The following is a 19675-nucleotide window of genomic DNA, read 5'->3' on the forward strand; positions in this document are numbered from 1 at the left end:
CTCAAAAAATGTGCAATCTCAGGTTTTGTTAAGATAAAGAAGGGAGTAAATATTGATACGAAATTTTAATGGTGCATCACGAGTCAAATAAAAGCTTCCATTTGCAAAGGGGGGAATGTGGAAGACAATGTGGTAAGATATATGCATAGGGTGGACATTTCTTCTCAGAGCACTTGTAACCACGCCTGTGAAGCCTTGCTATACATGTACTGCAAAACAATCTTTAATAATTCTCTAAGGCCGCATAATCTTTAATTAAAGCTATTAAGTAACTTCTAAAATTGACACGGTTTTTAAAAAAACCACCAAAACCAAACAAAACAAAGCCACAAAAAACTGAGGAGGTTTCATTTCCTAGTCATGCTGTCATACACACACCCATTTGGTGCCATGAATGGAATATTCAGAGCATTTTCTCCTCAAAAACAGTAATTACTGATTTATTTAAATATTAACATTTTAAAATGTAATGTTTTGAGAAAAGCCAGTTCCTCATTCTAATATAGTATCCTGTCATTACAAAGATGCCTCCTGCTACACAACACTTTTCTAAGCAAAAAGTCAGTCTGAAACAAGCAGCATTTCATTTTATGGTTACGTGGCAGTGATACACCAAAAGCTGTAGAAAGACAGGACTCTATTTTAGATTAATACAGTACAGTTTTCATTCTGGTCACCTTTAGATTAACAGTATCACTCCTTAAAATAAATCATGCTTTCCAACAGCAGTCAGCCACCAGAGGGAACTCCAGGTTTTCAGCCTTCACCAGGTCCCTGACAAGCCCTTTGGCATTTGATCCAGTAAGAAATCAAACAGAGAAAGGTCAGGAAAAACATGTTTATTTTTATTTGAAGCTGCACAAACTTCTTGCCCAAAATACTTACCTTTTGTATTATCATTCAATAAAGAATACTGTAATGAATAAACAGACTGAGAACAACCTCTCTGCTTCACAGTACTATACTCAGCATAGCCCTTCACGCAAATATACTGGTTTGGGGACTTTCCCACATACAGATATAAAGCACTAACAGAATACTTGCTAGAAGAGGACATCTAAAGAGGAATTCACCTAATGATACCAGACCTTTAATTTATAGAACATTGTACTGTTTTTCATTTCTACAAGGGTATGGGTCTGTCTCTAATCACAGATTACCTTCCTCTTGATCAACAATTCGGGCAATTTGTACTTTAATGTGTAAAAAAAGCAGGAAAAGGAAGTAATTTTCCAAGGAACTTCAGCACACACATCTTTGTTTTGGCAAAATAAGTACAATGGGATCAGAGTTCAACCTCTTCTGACAGCGATTTCGGAATAAATCCAGAGCCACGTTACAAAAATGTCAGCAATATCAGAGGCTTACCACAGCTGGAAACTTAACAAGAGCAAAATCATCCAACAAAGTCTATATATGGATATATTGCCTATTTTTCATAGACAATAAAAATATTTTAATATGTTGTTTGAAAAAGTATTTCTCTCTACTCCGCAGTCAGCTAGCAGGTTAACCCTTGAAGCTCTTTGCCACCAGTGAGTGCTCAGGCCAAAATTAGAGCCCCTGCTGCACTATCAGTGCATCCAACAAGACAACTCTCCAACACCTACTGAGAAGACTGGGGACCCTGGGACAGTAAAGTACTACAGCCCAGCTGCAAGTAAAGAGATCTTTACATCAATGGAAGAATCAGGACTAAGGCACAATTTCCAGCTTTCAGCCTCCTAAACAAGGCCAGAGAAAGGAAATCTGAAACCCTTGCTGTTGGGTGGTGCTGCGGGCCACGCTCAGGTACGAGAACAACTTCAGTGCGTTCAGTATGTGGCTGTCACTGCTCAGCTCCATCTGAGATCTTTAACTTAGAGCAACTTCCTCATAAAAGCAAGGGGCTTTTTTTGGTGACAAATCAAATTAAGCTCATTTCCTGCTCTTAAAGTAGTACAGCACAGTTTGAAATGGAAATATGGCTCACAATAGGCAGTGCTGAACACAGGATGGTATCTACAAAAACTGGAATTAAAAAAAAAATAGTAAGTACTGCAGTCAATATAACCCCTCCTACAATCCCCATCTTACCAGTATCATCAGCTGGGCTGGGGCAGGAAGTAACACGGAGAGTTTCTGCGTATTTTTCCAGTGAGAGCCACCTTAACACTAGCAATTAGCAACAAGCTTTTAGAAGTCAGCAGGGGAAAACTGCTGCTGAACTTTGTCAGGTCTAAAGTGGATTTGTCAGAAGGATCCTCACTCAGGAATGAGTGTTATGCCAAACGTCATTGCTTAAACAAACTTATCAGTCTCTGAAATGCAAGTTAGCACTGCAGCAAATCCTCAGTCCGGAGGGGCCAGAAGCACACCCAGACTGTCAGTGGCTGGGCTAGGATTCAAACCTACTGTAAATCTGTAAGTGTAGAGGAGAGAAGGCAAAGCCTGAGCACGCTGATAACTGCTTCCCTGAAAATTAAGTCTGTTACTGTCTTCATTTTATTTCCAGTGAGAAATGATAAGCTTCTTCAAATTAAAGAAAAGCTATTCTCAACTGTGCATTAACATACGACCCGAGGACTGCACACTTGCATTCTCAGACTTGTGCTTTGTACGATCATGCTGCTGTGGGCACCAGCCCGCCTGGCCAGGCTGATGCCTGTGCCCACCGTCTGAGACCCCACAGAAGGAAGAGAGTTAATACAAAAGATCATCTTCTTACGGTAGCAAAATGTGCCCTCTCCTATTATTTTGCTTTCCTTTGCTCAGAAAGTCTTCAGATAAATACTATCACATTCTGAGTCTATTTCAAATGCATAAATAATTGCTTTTCATTGGTAGTTTATTAATTTTTTAAAATTCCAGCAATTCATATTAAAAAGCCCATCTTGGCCAAAACATGCCACTAGCTCAGGCACAAGGTTTACCTCCCTCTGTATACATGGGCCTGACGTTTGCTCTCAGTAGTCTTAAGATCTGTACTTAAATATTGAGTATAAGACTTTAATATTAAATGACACTTTTGCATATCTGCAGTAACTGCAAGGGCAGCAGACAATAATTACTAGTAGGAATAATGGGAAAAACGTTAAAAAATAAAGAAACAGTAAACTTCATGCAAATGTAGTGAATTCTTAAAAATACATAAAAAGACAAATAAATATTCACATACTGTGTTTAAGTATCTTCCTGGCTTTTACTGTATTACACAGATGATAACACAAATGAGAACATAACCTGGCAAAACTGTGCGCAGCAGGAAAACTACTGTCGTCACTTTTTGCTCATTGTTTAATGAAAGGCGATAGAAGGGGAAACAAAATTCTGAGAAAAAATTTAAAGGCTGCAGTGACAAGATACTGTATGCTTTAATTTAGAAAGTCAAATTGAATCATCCTCCATTCTCAATATATAATTTCTCAGGATAATTAGCTAGGTTTGGGAACAGTTCAGTTTTCATTTTCTGCTTAATAATGCCCATAATCATAAGAAAATAATATTTAGCCTCAGTGTTAAGCACTCATGATTACAGTACATGGATTTTGTAAACTATCACACTCTCAAGTGACATAAGCATGCTGGAAAGTCAGATTTTCAACCCAACATATATTCCCCTTTCCTTCCTCCTCCACCAGCCGTTTAAAAAGCAAACTTGGAATCAAATCCTTACGTGTGGAAATGCCAGAAGATATATAAAGTAGAATCAAGAAAGCATATGGCTCAGTACAGTAAGGCAGGGAACATCTCAGTTTTGTGGGTTAGCAATATTAAAACAGTTCTAATGTAGACTACTCATATAGATAAAAACAACCACTTTCTTCCCCTCTCATAAATTATCACCATCATCCAAGGAGATCTTTATTCTTCCTTTAGGAAGTCCATGCAGATGACATTCCAGGACTGTACAAGTGGAAGCCATACATCGCTGAGCCCGCTGAGAAGACAGGGCCCCATTTCAGCATCTTTACTGCCAAGATCAAGTATGCAACTGAAAACGTTACCAAAACACCTTCAAACCTCTGTTAGTAAAAGGCAAGTGACTCCGTACTGTGAGTTACAGGAAAAGGCATTGCCTGTTTATTACAGGAAAAGAAAGGAAAAAAATATAAATCACAAGGTGCTGCTGCATTGACCCAGTATAGTAATTAGAACCTTTAAGAGCAATGCCACCCTGTTAATAAGGCTTGTACTACCTTGCATTAGGAGAAGCAAAGCCCCTGCAGTGGTGCCTTTTAGACCCACTATGGTGTTAGCTCCCAGCTCTTCTTCAACACCATGGGAATAACAGAAGCTCTTTACACCCTGCAATAAACCTCTACTTTAAATTAAAAAAAAGTGCCTGCTGCCTCCTCGCAGAGCAGATTCAGCTCGGCACCTCTCCAGCATCGGTGCTGACACAGCTAACCATCTCCAGCATACAAACAGTCCAAAATGTAAGCGGAGAATTAAAAGACAAAAAATCCCCTAGAGCTCCCAGGAGGGCCAAGCTGCATTTTGTGATTACCGTAAACAACTTGCACGAATGACTCGGACTGCATACAAAGAACACATCATGGAAACCAACATCAATGTATGGGTATGCAGTTCTTAAAGAACTTTCATGGAATCCCTGGTTATTCTGATTATTTTTTTGCTTTTGGGATAATTGAAATTCAGTTTGCAAAGCCATTTAAGAAGTATTACTAATGTAAGATATATACTGCAAAAATGCATACCTCAGAGACTAATTAAAGTACTGATTTATTTATAGCTCACCGACTGCCATACATTATCTGATGAAAATCCTTTTTTTAAAAGAAAAAAAATCATTTAAAAAAAGGGGATGTACCCTTGTCTTTAAGAATACTTCAGAGCACATAGCTCTATTCTATCAAATCCATTTTCTTTTGGGACAGTTTATTCAGCTCTTTCTCACTTAATAGGAGAGGCCTCACTTGATGATCAAAAGGCTTGTCCATTCCCTGCCTGATGGCAAGAAGTAACCCTGCGAGGAGAGTTCAGGCACCTTTCACCACTGGGACGCAGACCTACTGCGCATTTCTAACTACAGGAGAAAACCCCCAGAGCGCACAGGTTTCAGCATGCTGGGGGACATGAGATACACAGCAATTCCTTACTGCAGACTACGTGTGTTTACTGAAGAGGAAACACTCCAAATGTTCACGTTACAGTTTACCATGTTGCATGCTGTGGTAGCTTCTTTGACTACCCAGATATTCCTTCTTAATTAGTCCTTAAGGCAACATTTAGAGCATTTAAATTTCAGCTCCTCAACAAAGCAATAAAGGCAACAGGATGTTATGACTAGAGAAGCACGTTGTGTGTGTTTACGATATCACTCTCCTCATCATATCTTAGGGTTGTGGTAGGTAGTATGTGACAGGTCCCAGAAGAATGAGCACATTAAAACTTCTCTAGCAGGAATGTTTCCATGAAGCAAAGCCAGTTTACTGAAACTCAAGTGCAACAATTCAAAGCTCACTCTCCATGGAAGATTAATTTTGTTATAGACTAGTTTACTGTAAGCTGCATGTTTCCTCTAAGAAACGTGCCACTGCACTCTGCTACCATCACCACGCTATCAGGCCTTGCTCTGAAATTAATCAGGAAAGATATTCACAGTTGTAAACAGATAGTGGAACAATCACAAAGAGAAAGCAGCAATATGCCATTGAAAAAACAGAAGACAATTACTTTATATTTGTAAAAAGCAACGGAAAAAAATCTTTTCTTGGTCAACTACAGTCACAGGGGTTGGACAAGCCTTTAGCACTTGAGCCTTGTCCAGCCATGACTATTTAAGAATTCATGATGCTAGATGTGCTGGGTGCACGTAATCCTTCTAGCACTTCACTCTGTGCTAACGACTCCGTGGTGCCTGGTAATCTACAGTCCAGCAAATATGTTCAAATCCAATCTCCGGATAGCCCTGCAGGTTTGCAGCAACACAACACCAAAATACTGCTCAACATAGATAAACTAAACTACTTGAATGCTGCAGTAAGATTTAGGGTTTCCTGATTTTAATAATCAAAGGAGATGTAGCACTAGCATCAACAACCCAGTCTTTTTCACAATACCCTTAACGATGTGCTATAGGCCCAACTTAGAAAAAAAATTAGTGTTGTCACAGGAGTTCAAAGTGTACTTTCTGTTGTAAAAACATGTGCATCTGCAATAGAAATTACTTTGGTTTTCTAATTTCTCATCTGGTTCACCCCTTCTTTGTCTTAAACATTACCCAGAAGTTCCAAATAATACCATAAGAAACCATCTCATGAAGGACAGTGACCTCTTTGTACAAAAAAGACCTTGAAGAACAGAGGAATTAAATAGTTTAGGGACAAAGAAAAATAGAGGAGCTCACCACTGGACTGGCCCGAGCAGAGCTGGCTCTTGAGGATGCCCGAGATCCTGACCCAAGGTAGCAGCTGTACTCGGAAGGCTGCCGCAGGTAAACCAAGAACAGCAAGCAGAGAAAAGAGAAAAGCATTAGAATTGGGAAGGGAAACATGAGGGAGTTTAGAGGATTACATCGGAGGTTAGTTATGAAAATGGTTACATGCAAAGGAATAGCAGTGAAAGTCAGAGAACAGACACCTCCACTGTTAATTTAAAAATTAAGGCAAGCAGTAATTCCAGTTGACAGACCAAGCAGAGTTTTGATTCCATTCTTAGAACAGCAGAATCCTAATGATTTGTTTATGTATCTTCAGATACCATTCACAAGTAAACAACTCTCAGTCTCCACACAAAAGGCTCGATCCTACTACTTTTCAAGAGCTCTGAGGTTCTCTGGTGAGCCTTCTTCCCATGTTTCCAACACTGTGCACATATAAAATGAATCCGTGCTCCACAGGCCAAAGCAAGAAACATCCATCTATGTGGTGATTAAAGTAAAAACTGAGACCATCTCAGAGACTCAGTATCTCTCCTGCTTTTTCAGCACCTGCAGACCTCGTCTCCTGCCAAATAAAGTACTTCAGACCTTCTTAAAAGCAAACATCTAAGCAGTGATGCAGAACAGACAGGGCTGACTTGTTGCTGACAAGGACAAAGAATGTGTCTACGCTGTTTTATTTCCAGAGTTATAGTGCAGTGGAAGCAGAAAAGGGAAATGAAAGTTTAAAGCATCAGGAAAACAGAACTAAAACTTATTCTGGAAATGCATTTTAGAATTATTCCCTCTGTTTTCAAAGATTTCAGAGTAGCAGCTTTGCAGTCAATCTTGTATTTAGATGTACTTTATAGAAAGATACATAAGCATATATAAAAGGGAGGTTTTGATACATTCAGAACAGAGATGAATTAAAGTTTGGGGTTTACCGGACATGGTATTTTTCCTATTGCTACTATCTCAAGGCAATTGCGAATGTAGCCTCTAAAGAGGGATGTCAGCCTGACAAATTTCACGTGCAAAAGTCAGTACTGACACAAGGGCAGAGGCAGTTCTGGGACAGGAACAAGCATGAGGAACTGCTCTTCTCAGCAGCTCAGGCTATGCTGCTAATGATCCTTATGAGTTTAGAGGTACTTAAGACTGTCTCTCAGATATAAAAACACTGAATTCTAAAGAAAAAAGTACGAGATGCCCGTACTCTGTCTTTTTTTAAGGTTTCTTCTATTAAGTTACCCAGCCAGTACAGGAATCCCCTGGACTCCTCAAGCTACAGAGACAGGCAGGTCTTCACCAAGCTACTGGAGGACTGTTTCAGCATCATTAGTCACGCTAACACAGTGGCACAGTATTCAATGAAAATTAAGCTCCCAGTACTAATAAATGGTAAAAGGGCAAGCTGGAAGTAACCCCAGCTACAGTACAACCCTAAGCTTAGTTTCTAACCACAAAGCACTAACATTCCAAGGTACACAGCCCTTAGCAAGCCCCTGAAGAAGGGCAGAACGTGACCAAGCTGTGTCCTCCGATGTCTTACGTGAAGTGACGCTGGCTTCATGCATCCGAACTACTGAGCTTCATTTCAGGGATGAGAATATGCAAAATTTAAAACTGTACTGCACACAGTTTACAACTATTTTCAATCACAGCCACTTCAATTCCTAAATTAAAACCAAAAAGCACTGAAGTAAATATTTAGATTTTGTTTTCTTATTTACTAGCTCTAGCACAGAAGCCTTGCGCCATCACTGGTGTTTTATGTTTAGCATAACAAGGATGTAGAACAAACCTGAAACACGTGACAGGGAAAAAGTATAAACTACTGATGAGCCCCACATCCATGCTTTACGGGACCTATTTATTCCGTAGTTGCTCTCTGTGTATTGCGGGGCAGAATATGGAAGCGAGTGCCACTTGTTCAGCTGGCTGAGACCAAGCAAGGCCAGTTTCAGCCTCACCCCCTGCGTTCACCTGTCATCACCTAAAAACATTCCTTGGGGACAGCTACCCAAATGGCACATCCTCTACATGTTAAATGTGCTACGAGGTTCACAGGCGTTAAAATAACCATAGATAACTCGGTAAATGTGACAAGGCCATTCCGTTTAAGACAAAAACCTCATACTTCAACCCTCTCATTACTACAGGTGACCGTGAAACTGGAAAGGCTGAGCTATACACAGGCTTCCAAATACCTGTGGCACAGGGTAGGATGGGGATGGAGGAAGGGGAACAATCACTGGCGTTTCATTCTTTGTTCCTTGCTCAAGCCATTAACAGTGCCTGAAAGACTTGTAAACAGCATTCAGGCTTGGACCCCACTGTAAATTATTTCTCTCAAGAGTAGAAGTGTATCACAGGGACCTTTGAGAGACTTCTCTCAAACAAAAGATGACAAACATCCTGTACAAAGGGCTACAACCAGCCCAGCGCAGCCTCAGTGGCAAACTCAACGAATTGCAGGCTGCCACAACAGTCCTAACGGATAAGTATCGATGAATTTTCCAAGGCAGCCAAATGAAAACAAGGCACAGGTATGAAATAAAAAGTCATTTGAAGCTTAACATCAGTAGCAGCAAGATGCACAGCCCAGCTAGGTAATCAGTGTGAGTGCCAGGGGATGGAATAGCCCTTTAAAGACTAACAAGCACTTAGTAAGCATTCAAGTTTGCTTCCTTCTCCAAGCTAATAAAATTGTAACTTTCACAGTTAAATTCAGATCAACATTTTGTCTTGAGGCTTTTTTCTGTTACAGTCTTAAGTGGTGTTTTTCCATTTGTTGGGGCTCTTTTGTTGGGTTATTTTTGTTGATAATCAGTGAAGGAGTTCAGAGACATAATAAGCACTGGGTCTACAGAGTAGAATTTAAAAATCAAAAGAGATTGGCTTTTTTCCCCCCCCCCAGGCAGACAGAACATCAGCAGATGTACTGTCTGGCCTAAACACCCACCATGACGAGGAGGCCCCATCTGAGAAGGGGTGAAGGCATTTATTTTCTGCCTTCTAATCTGTAAACCGAGTCGTGCAGCCTTTTTGAAAGGAAACAATTTATATTGTCATTCCTCATATTGTCTCTCCCCATAAACGACAGAGCCCTCCATTCACAGAAGCATGTATTTTGAAAACATTGTCACAAGTTGTCTGAAATATTGCTATTGAATATAAATCCAAGAAACAAAACCAAGTTACACATTCACAAAACCCCTTTACTTCATGCTAGCAGATAACTGCTAATGATGTAACACTGGGGAAGTGTTGTGTTTCGTTGTTGGTTTTTTTAAACCATATTATTCTCAGTTTTCGAAAGAAGAATCCTCAGTGAGGATCTTTCTAAGGTGTTTTATCTGCAAACCAAGTGCAAGGCAGAGCTGAATTCCCCTTGCCGCAGGGGGGGTGAGTGCCTAGCGCCAGGCTCTGTCGGTGCTAGCCAGAGCTGGTCTGGCGTTACAACAGCAGATAAATCACTACTTATTATTTCATGGCAGCTCAAGGAAATGGTGCTCGCACTTCTGCCTACAGCAGCAGGCTGTGAATCTCACACAGTCCATCTTAAATGTTCCTCAGCCCAGAAAAGGCTGTATTCTGGTACACACGGGTTACTGGAGGACAGAGACAAGACAACAGGGAAATGCAGAAAACATCTTACAGCACGAGAACTAGAGGCACTATACCGACGACTCCCACTGTAAACGCTCTCGTCATACACAGACGCCTACAATTAAAAGACAGAGTCAGAACAGGACTGGCAGACCTAGTTTCTGGTTTCAATCTGGAGCATTACAAATTCACAAGGTGCAGCGCGAAGGACGTAGGGGAACGAGCAGTATGTGCAAGGACAGGGACACCTCCTGTACGCAACCACAAGCAACATGCAAGTGAAGATCTAACACAACCTGAAGTCAGTGAACTGGGAAACGGTGTAAGGCACGTGCAAAATCTCAGACACACACACCCCCCGCCCTGAGTCCATCACATAGTCATGCAGTTCTAACCATTCTCCTGATCAATTCAACAGTTTATATTGCCTACCAACAAAACGGCTACATCAATTCTTAAATTGTTCAAATCTGTTTAACCTTGATTTCTGGTGCTGGCAACATGGGGAGAAACTCACACCTGACGAACTTCACTTACTAGCCAGCTTACTAAATTAATAGAAGAGGAGGAAGATGCATATTTTAAGACTGGCTGCAGTTTAGCATATAAATATATGGCTCAGGAAACACAAGGGAAGTAGGAAACTCTACCTTTAAGCTTTGAGGGAAAAAAAAACCAAACAATCTGAGCAGCTCATTTTAAAGTTTAAACAAGAACAGTAGAATTTGGTTACAAAAATTTTTAAACAGATTTTTATTAGTTGTTACACAACCAGAAAGAATTGATGTTGCCTCTCTCTGGCCTGCTCCTGCCCATTGTAGTTAATACACCAAAACGAAGACAACCGTCTCCATCCAGAGAGAAGTCTGCGGCAGCAACACAACCCCACAAGAAGTGGTTGCACAGTTCCATTGGGAATAAAAGGAAGGATCAGCAAATCCAGGTCTGTACAAACAGCATTGCACACGTGCATTCAGATGGATCAGACACCAGAGTGTGAAATAAATGGACCCAACAGGAACTACAGTGGCAAGAGACAACATATGCATGGCTGAAGGTGAGTGAGTGGCTTCGGTATTTGAGCTTAGAGCATTAGTACAACAAACCCTGTAACTTCTGGCTGGCAGGGCATCACTGTACAGCAAGGAGGGCTGAGGAAGACAAGCACAAAACTTTTTTGCATAGAAAATGAAACACAAAAAAAAAGCACCTACAGCAGAATTAACCATCCCGATAAGAGACTAGGATTATCAAACTACAACAGAAGAAAACCCAGCATAGAGAATATTAGTCATCTGTGCCATAAAAGCATTAGATCTCGACTCCCAAAGACTAAGAATACCAAGCAGACATGTGCATTTCCTACAGGAAGGGAGGACACAACAGTATGCAAAAGCAAAACAGCATAATTTAATTTTAGGTTGTTACGTTGTTATTGTCTCACACACATTTGTGTATAGCAGCCAGAATGGGTGTTTCTCCTCACGTCAACCAAAGCCAGAAAAAGAGCTACATGCAAAGACAGAAGTGTTTTAAGATAGGCATTTTAAGTGTTTCACACAGCTATAAGATCATCTCTTGTGTATTTTATTATTAAACAAAAATTCAGAAAAGCCAAATAATTCAGGACAAAATTATGAGTACTTAAGTCAGAGCACCATAAAACAAATGACTTTGCAGTTAGCAATTAAGCTGAGAGCACACACTGTATCTGGCATCGTTACATGCAAGAGATACTCCAGCAGTGGTCCCCAGCCCACAGCTTGCAGGCAACATCCTGCTGCAAGTCACCCCGCTCAACCGCAGTGGCCCCATCGCTGGCCACCGCCAAGTGCCCGCCGATGCCCTCGTGCTGAGGCCGTCGGGCAGGGCAGGCTGCGCACCACTGCTCAAGCACCGCTTTGCTAGTGCCAGACTGCCCGAGCTATGCCCACACGCAGAGGACAATCCAACCTCCCGGGTGATTCTGAAGCTTCAGCGATTTTCTTCTAGCGGTCTGTAAACTACTTGCTTGTAATTTCATTTTAAGCAGACTAGATTGTCTTAAGCTTGCTAGACTGACACGGTGAGCAAAGAAATTGCCTCAAATAGAGTAGAGAACTTCAGTGAATTAAGATTTCCCTTATTTTTCCAGACCAGTTGAGGCCAAAAGCAAACAAAATAACTGTAGGAAAGGGAGGAGCAGCAAAGGAAAACTAATTGTGCTCATTTAAAAACAGTTTTCCATTACTCACTCCAATCTTAAAAGTTCTGTTTTGGGTTTTTTTAACTTTTACTGAAGAGGGCTACAGAGATTCTTGATAATAGGTCCAAATTAATTCCTAAGTACAAGAGGTTGTATTATCCAAATGAAGTCAGAACAAGTCCAGGCCAGGTGAAGCCAGAGGGCAACGGACCCAATTTCCATTTTGGGAAGAAGGTTGAGATGTGGAAGCATAGCTGCTGTTGTGAAGACCCAGATCAGAGTAGTATGAAGCCTGCATCAATAACAAACAAAAAACCCTTTAGGAACTCAGCATCATAACACGAAGGGCTTTTGAAATTCCTTTGAATGGGAAGCAAAAAGTAAATCAGGAGCTTAGCAATTAAAAGGAGTCCAAGGGGTCACAGATGCAAAAATAAAAGATAAACGCATTAAGAGAACCACATTAAAGATATGAGGATATGGGAAAATCCTGTGCCCTTTCTATTTGTAAGGTAGAGATTTTTTAAAATAAACAAAAGGCCTTTCCTCTATCCCTACAGCATCTTATGCACAAAATACCAGTTTGGTTTCTTTTCCACTGAAAAGGCTTTAAACTCTCACATTCTCTCCTCCCTTCTCGTTGCTACGACCCAACATGACAGTGTGCTGTGAAGGACATGGTTTGTACGGGACTTGGGAGAAGATGGACCACGTTTCCAAAAGCACGTATGCAGTTCAGGCGCCCCAGTTTCATCCTAGCTCTAGTTAAGCACAGCTGTATTTTTCAACATACTTTCAGCTTCTGTAAAATGGAACAGACAACATCCAGTTTACAAGATGCTGGAAATGTTAGCTTCCAGGCTCAAACTCAGAATAATTGGCTGCATCACAGCTTCATACTTAAAAACCCAAGCTCCTGCCTTAGAGGATTTGTTTCTTTGCATGTGCAGTCCCACCGCTGCAGACAAGAGAGTGAATTGCCACTGCCCACCAAGCACTGGGAAAACTTATTGGTCAGAGAATAGGTCAGCTTCCTTCCAAATTCTTGAGGAGTTTATGCTCTATCAGCTAAGCCCACACGAGATGCAGGAGAAGGTGTCAGGACAATTCTGCCGGGAGACAGAGGGCAAAGCCGGGGACCAAAACAGTTAGGTGTGTCCATCAGGAAAAGTGAGCAGCCCAGAGTCAGATATGGCAAGGCTGAATGCAAAGAAAATGTTTCTGTAAGAAATGAGACTGTCTAAATTAAACACCTTTTATGCAGCTTCCTACCTAGCATCTAGCTAACCTTGTACTTTTGGTCCACTTAACTGGTTTCCCCAAGAATGGGGAGATCTTAATTCAGCTCTAAATACCAAAAGTACCAATAGTGACTGACTGACAACTCCAGTGGACTTAAAATCACCCTTACCCTCCAAAATACTACACCTTATTTATCTAGTGTGATACACAGTATCTCCAGCCATTCCCCCCGGCACCTGTACTGGAGTGCAGGATGCCAGCTCAGCTTTTCTACTATCCTGTATTAGAATTTTTGCTGCACAAACGCTTCAATACAAAGCTGGCACATAGGGCTTGCCAGGGTGCAGGAAGGCTGACAGCAGTAGGATATTTATAATACTGAGTGGAACTTACTATTTTGGCTTCCAAAAGCTTCAGAAGCATGCGACAATATAATAGGAACAACTGAAGTTATTATAAACAGCTGTTTTTAACACGGAGGGATATTTAAATCTGCAAATCAAGGTCTGTTTTCAATGCAGACTGGAAATCCATATATATGACATTACTCACTGAGGCAAAGGAATCAGAAGAAATACATACTAGGAAGACTTTGTATTTTCCTTATTTTCAGAAAAACGGCAGCCTAAAAGCACATCTAAAATGTAATAAAATGGTTACTCTGCTGCGCCAGGGCCAGATGCAGCCCTGAGCCAAGCGGGCAGGGTATGAAGCCGTGCCGGGAAGGCGTGTTAGGAGGGAGCACAGGCTGCTGCAGCCAGCGTGCAGGGGCGAGGGAGGAAACGCTACCTCCCCGCATCCCCACCCTCGTGAAATGACTTCTGCGCTCACGCAGCCTCTTCTAACTAGCCCTGTGACAATGCACGAGTTGCAAAGGTATTTTCAAAGCCTCCTAGGCACTGTTTAGGCTCCTCATTTTCCCACGGGTTCATGTGTGCTGGGGGGGAATGGTTGTTCTGAAAGAGCTCCACACCTTTACCTTTGCTATACTCCAGAGCTCTCCTTTTACAGACATCCTCTTAACATCCTGCTTCTCCCAGTCATTTCTTACAGGGGTCTAGGCAACCAAGATACTCTGCTTCTGGTAGTCAGCAATTACTCAGCTTTCTTACAAGCCCTAACTAATCCTTGCATCATCACTATAAACTATGTAGGTGTTAATTTATAAATGAGGGAGACCTGTAGCAAATTAAAGAAACTTGTCTGTTCTTGACACTGGACTTCTGTCACTGCAGGCAAACGGATCTGTGAATAAGACAACACCCACAGGTACATACTGAGAATAAATCATTGTTCAACCTCAAAAATTTAGATCCCTTTCTGCCCCGTTCTTCCTGAATGCCTGTAAAATAAGACTTTCACTAAAAAGAAATCTGACTGAACTGAGCTTAAAGAAACTACTTTCATTCCCACCTAGGGAGTTTGTAATCCACACACGGACTACCTAGGCACGTGGCACTACTAATTTTTAAGGAATCAACCCATGATATTTCAAGTACAGTGTTCAAAGGTTGATACAACTATTTTATCAGCAGACTCATCACTTCCTTCCTGACCTGAAGAATTCTGCCCCTTCTCTGTTTTCTTGTCACTTTGGCAACCTTTAGAGTTAGGTTTGGGTGGTTTGGGACAGAGTATTTCTAAAGGCGAATGCCAGTCGGACTGGCATCAACTGATTTTGGAGTTTCAGCTATTCCAAGTCACCCCCAAACTCTCATCCCCCTTCTAAATAATGACTTATCTGAACACTTAGTAATGAAAACAGCAAGGAACTAATGATGTTGCCGTAATTATGCTCTACATACACTAAACCGCCATGCTACAAACCCTAATGCCAAGAGGATTTTAAATTATTTAAAAGGAAACCAAACAACTTATTTTCCCTGGATTACTTTCTTACAGATATTTTGTTCTTCCTGCAGTACTTGGAGCTCTGGAGTATGTCATTAAAGAACATCATTTGTCAGAAGCACTACATAATAAAGTTCCTTGAACTTGTCAAGCAGTTCAGCAACAGTGCCAACAGCAGGACATACTGTTTTCTTAACAGTTTAAGCAACAGTATTTCATTTTCTCTTACCCACATATACAAGCTAAATGCATAAAACCATATGGAAGCAACAACTTAAAATGGACATGAAATATAAGGTCCCATTTCACTATTTATACAAGCCCCTGCTTAACTTCATGCTTACAAAGTAACTCACTGAAGTCTGTTTAGCATGTATTGCTCAAACAATTAACTAAATGGAGTCTTAAAAATAGTTTATTTTTCCCCTAAACACAGAGCTTTAGTCTGCATACCACTATATTTCTTTAGAAGTCTTGATAGCATAAAATCAACAGGCTCTTTTGTCGGCCTTTGTTAAAATAAAGGCAAGGAAAAAAAACCCCAAACAGTTCCCCTCCCTGCCCCCCAAAGAGGCTCTGCTTGAGATGATATCTTCAACACACAAACACAGCACAAACCCCAATATTTAACAAAGCAGGACAATGAATTCCTATAAATGACACAGAACACTTGTGCTGGAACAGAAGGGAAGGAACATTGTGATCCACATACATACAATGTAGTTAATTAAGCTTTTTTTGACAAGAATATTTCTAGAAATAAAAGTACATCAATGGTAAATAGGTAAGTAGTAACACTTGCGCTGGCTGTTCACCTCTGTGGGAGTTTCCAGCAACCCTAGGATACAGTTTATAAAGGAAAAAAAAAAAAAAAAAAAAAAAAAAAGAGGCATTTAGTTAAGCAAACTTCAAATAAACAACACACATTTGGGGAAAATTTAAAATGAGAAGACCATTTTACATACGCAAATCTTAAGACATGGACTAAATTCTAGATGAAGCTTGGGAGTTTCAGTGTTAGAGCACGATGTGAACACGTTGCACAGGTTGGAAAACAATCGTTCTGTTGTCCAGCACATGGAAATCCTCTGTGACAGGTGATGTCAAACTATTTCTTGTCACAATTTAACTTTCACCCAATTCTGTTTACGAGTTAAGCAGTTCTGGCTTCCAAGTTCTTCTTGTACCTAATTCAGAGACTTCCCTTCCCACTCATGGCCTAATTTTTAATTTTTTTTTTTTTTTTTTTTTTTTTAAAGACAGCTTATTGCTGCACCTCCAGGTCTGACAGTCTGCAAAACCCACAACATGCAAGACAGGAAAAACCTGCTTTACCGCAGAAAAGAATTTGCTAATTAGCTTTAATCCCATTAAACAGAGCAATAGATTTTATAGCAATATAAATCATCTACTAACCCTGCTAGATTTTCTACTCTGGGATGATCCATACACGTCTTCCTCATAACCATTGGTCTGTTATGGAAGGAAAGGAAAAGGAAAAGAAAAAAAAAAAAAGAACAGAGAGAAAAAAAAATTGACACAGACCCAAAAGGGAACTTTTAGCAAAAGTCATTACTTATGAAAAGCAAAGGCAGAGACAGAACTTTTCAAAGATACACCAGAACAGGAGAAGTACAGGATTAGGTCGTGATTTCAAACATGAGGACATGTAAATTTGTGTGTCTGTCAGTACTGGTATACCAGCCAAAAATGTCAAGGATACTCCCGCTTGCCTTTTTTGACCCTTCTTTTTCTTGTTAAGAAACACTTTTGCTTCCCCTATTATTACTGCACTATAACACCTGTCTCTTCAAAAGCTCTGTGAAGGGAACACAGGACAAAAAAGGGACACTAGGGATGAGAGACTACAATAAAAGAAATTTATCACTGTAATTACTTACACCTCTGGAAGCTAAGCAATTAAAAAGCAGCACACTGTAGCAAAAGAATTATTCTAAGTTTATATTTGAGAAATTCATTTAGCAAATATGCAGTGCCGTATGAAATATCTTCTTCTTAGCTTTCCCCAATTACATCAAAATTAAACAGACAGTGACCATCTGCCACATCCCAGTATTTTGTGTGGCAGCCTGAAGGCTAACAAGAGATTTTAGTCCGTTCAGCTGCCCTCCATCATGCTCAATAGCCTGCCTTGTTCTCATTGAGATGTTTTCCCTCAAAGGAGAACAAACAAACAGGCTCAGAACGAGCACTTCACAAGCAGGGTGAGATGCTTCAAGTCCCTATGGCAGCAGGGTTGGGAATAAAATAAAATTATCACTATGATGCAGATCGTTTTCAGCCTAGAAACATGATGTTTGAAGAAAAGAGGATAGACCCAAAAGCCACATCAATTGATACCACTAAAAGCTCAGATTTCTGAAGCAATTCACTGTTCTGGCATCACTTCACAATGAGACCTGGTTTAACATCGCAAATGAGCAAGCACTCTGCAGGGTGTTTTTTTAGTGGAACTTTAATTACAATTTCTATCCAAATTAAATTTGGAAGCCCAAGTTTTAATGCATTCTGAAAATGAAAATTCACTAAACCCATTCTGAATCAATTTCCAAAGAAAATATTTATCTTCTACTATACAGTGGCTTCCATGGAAAATTAAATAAATCAGTTAGAAACCAGTTCAGACCCAAGCCGGTGAATTAACTTCTGGGAAAACCTCAGATTCTCTACTGAAATGCAGTATTATCACCAGAAATGGAGGGCCAACATCCAGTTTCTCTTTTCAAGAAGAACTGATTTGAAATACTGCTATAGCCTTCTCACACAGCTTGGCTTCTTTCCAATTTTTACTATGTTTTTTTCCAGTCTTCTTGAATTTCTCTAACACTTTCCTGAAGAATGGTTAAAATGAGTCTTCAGCAACTGAAGCCAAAACTCTAGCCGCAGCCTCTACAGCACCATGATAACCAATTACCTCCACTGCCCCTTTCATTATTACACTGAAGAATTAAGTTTGCCTTTTTCCACCAGTGTAATACTGACTAAATGTAACCTCAGATCACTGCCTGAACCGTTCCTATGCAGAATTCCTTACTTTATAAGAGTGTATTTCTTTTTTCCCCAACTGTGGTATTCCTCATTTATTTTTACTATTAGTCAGTTTTGAAAAGTTATCTCCTACTCATCATCAGTATTTTTATTCTAACCTCACATGAAATCACCTTCACTCCCTGCACTTAGGACAGCTAGACAATACTGACCTCTGTAGAACTCTTTTCCCCTTTAAAAACAGATGATGCTGTCTTAGATGGGAATAGACCAGATGAGATCCTTTCCAGCTGTCTCGTTTTCTAACAGTTATTTTTCAACTAACTGTGCATTTCTTTTACAAGAACTAAATCTTGCCCAAGATTTCACTTAATGTTATGGAGAAACATGCCAAGAGCCTTATAGTCAAGTTATAGCCACATCTAATGCTTTCCCTTATGCCCTTAAGTAACTACCCTGCTTAGGGAAATTAAGTTGAATTGATACGATTAATTTTCCACAAAGCCAGGTTTATCACTTCATATTTCAGGCACTTCTAAACATATTTAATTTGACCTGTATCTTTCAGGTTTCAAACTGAAGCCTCACAGCTCAGGTCGTTCCTGAGTCACTATAACCCATCCTCTCCGAACACCTCTCCAGCACATATTTTTGAAGGCAAACACTCCAGACAACTCTTGAAGAGCAGGGTCAGTTTTAGCAGACCCCGCTGACCTACATTAACATGTGAAGCATCTGATCATAAACTTCACGAAAACTAGAACAAAATTGCATCCTGGGGAAGCTAAAATATCCAGATTTTACTTGTTCTCCCTTCATGTGCAATTGACCCTATTCTTTTCTGTATTTTCCTCTTGCTTTTAACAGACGCAGAAAACTTTCGCATTGCCATTATGTACGTTTATACTTATAACATTTTTTACCTCAGACTGTGGCTAATGCTGCTCCTTCAGGCTTTCCCAATCCCACATCCAACTTCCACTTCTCAGAAAATTCTCAGCTGATTTCCAATGTACTGAAGAACCCCAACCCAGCCTGGCAATGTCTTTCTGTGACGAGCAGCCTTCCCTCCGCAGTAGCGGTACACCACCTTGCCCTCTCTTGTGTACTCTTTCCCTCCCTGGAATGGCTCCCTGTGAGATTCCCCTAAAATCCTGACTGTGTGAAAGCACATTATCCTTTACCTTCCATCCAGGTCTGGCTTTGCAGTGCTCTAAGTAGGGTCCTATTTGTACAGGTCCTAGTAAGGCATCAATATTACGCAGAACTGCCTTTATGAAAGATGCAAAAATACTTCTACCAGTATGACCTACTTCTGTGTAATGTTAAAACCCAAGTTAGGTTTTGAGTTTTTCGAGATGCTCTTTATGTATGACACTGACCCAAGTGTTTGGATTGTACCACATTTT

The 19675-nt window shown here is 40.5% G+C and overlaps 1 protein-coding gene across 21 annotated transcripts in view; it reads right to left on the reverse strand.

Moving 5' to 3' along the window:
- The window catches only part of LRRFIP1 (LRR binding FLII interacting protein 1), a 114648-nt gene that overhangs the window by 27016 nt on the left and 67957 nt on the right, over positions 1-19675 (reverse strand). For 9 of the 21 annotated variants that reach the window (XR_012623872.1, XM_074829791.1, XM_074829794.1 and 6 more), the window contains 5 exons: positions 16674-16730; positions 12376-12456; positions 11086-11130; positions 10029-10094; positions 6353-6430 (listed from right to left, as the gene is read on the reverse strand). The exons of 4 other annotated variants lie outside the window; for them this stretch is intronic. Coding sequence is in view for 16 of the 17 variants with exons in the window: in XM_074829791.1 (XP_074685892.1) it covers positions 6353-6430; positions 10029-10094; positions 11086-11130; positions 12376-12456; positions 16674-16730 (327 nt within the window). In the remaining variant the exon portion in view is untranslated. The remainder of the gene's footprint in view (positions 1-6352; positions 6431-10028; positions 10095-11085; positions 11131-12375; positions 12457-16673; positions 16731-19675) is intronic. 8 more of the 21 variants (XM_074829786.1, XM_074829785.1, XM_074829784.1 and 5 more) reach the window with 4 other exon arrangements.

The sequence above is a fragment of the Strix aluco genome, chromosome 6, assembly GCF_031877795.1.
Source record: "Strix aluco isolate bStrAlu1 chromosome 6, bStrAlu1.hap1, whole genome shotgun sequence".
Classification (NCBI taxonomy): domain Eukaryota; kingdom Metazoa; phylum Chordata; class Aves; order Strigiformes; family Strigidae; genus Strix; species Strix aluco.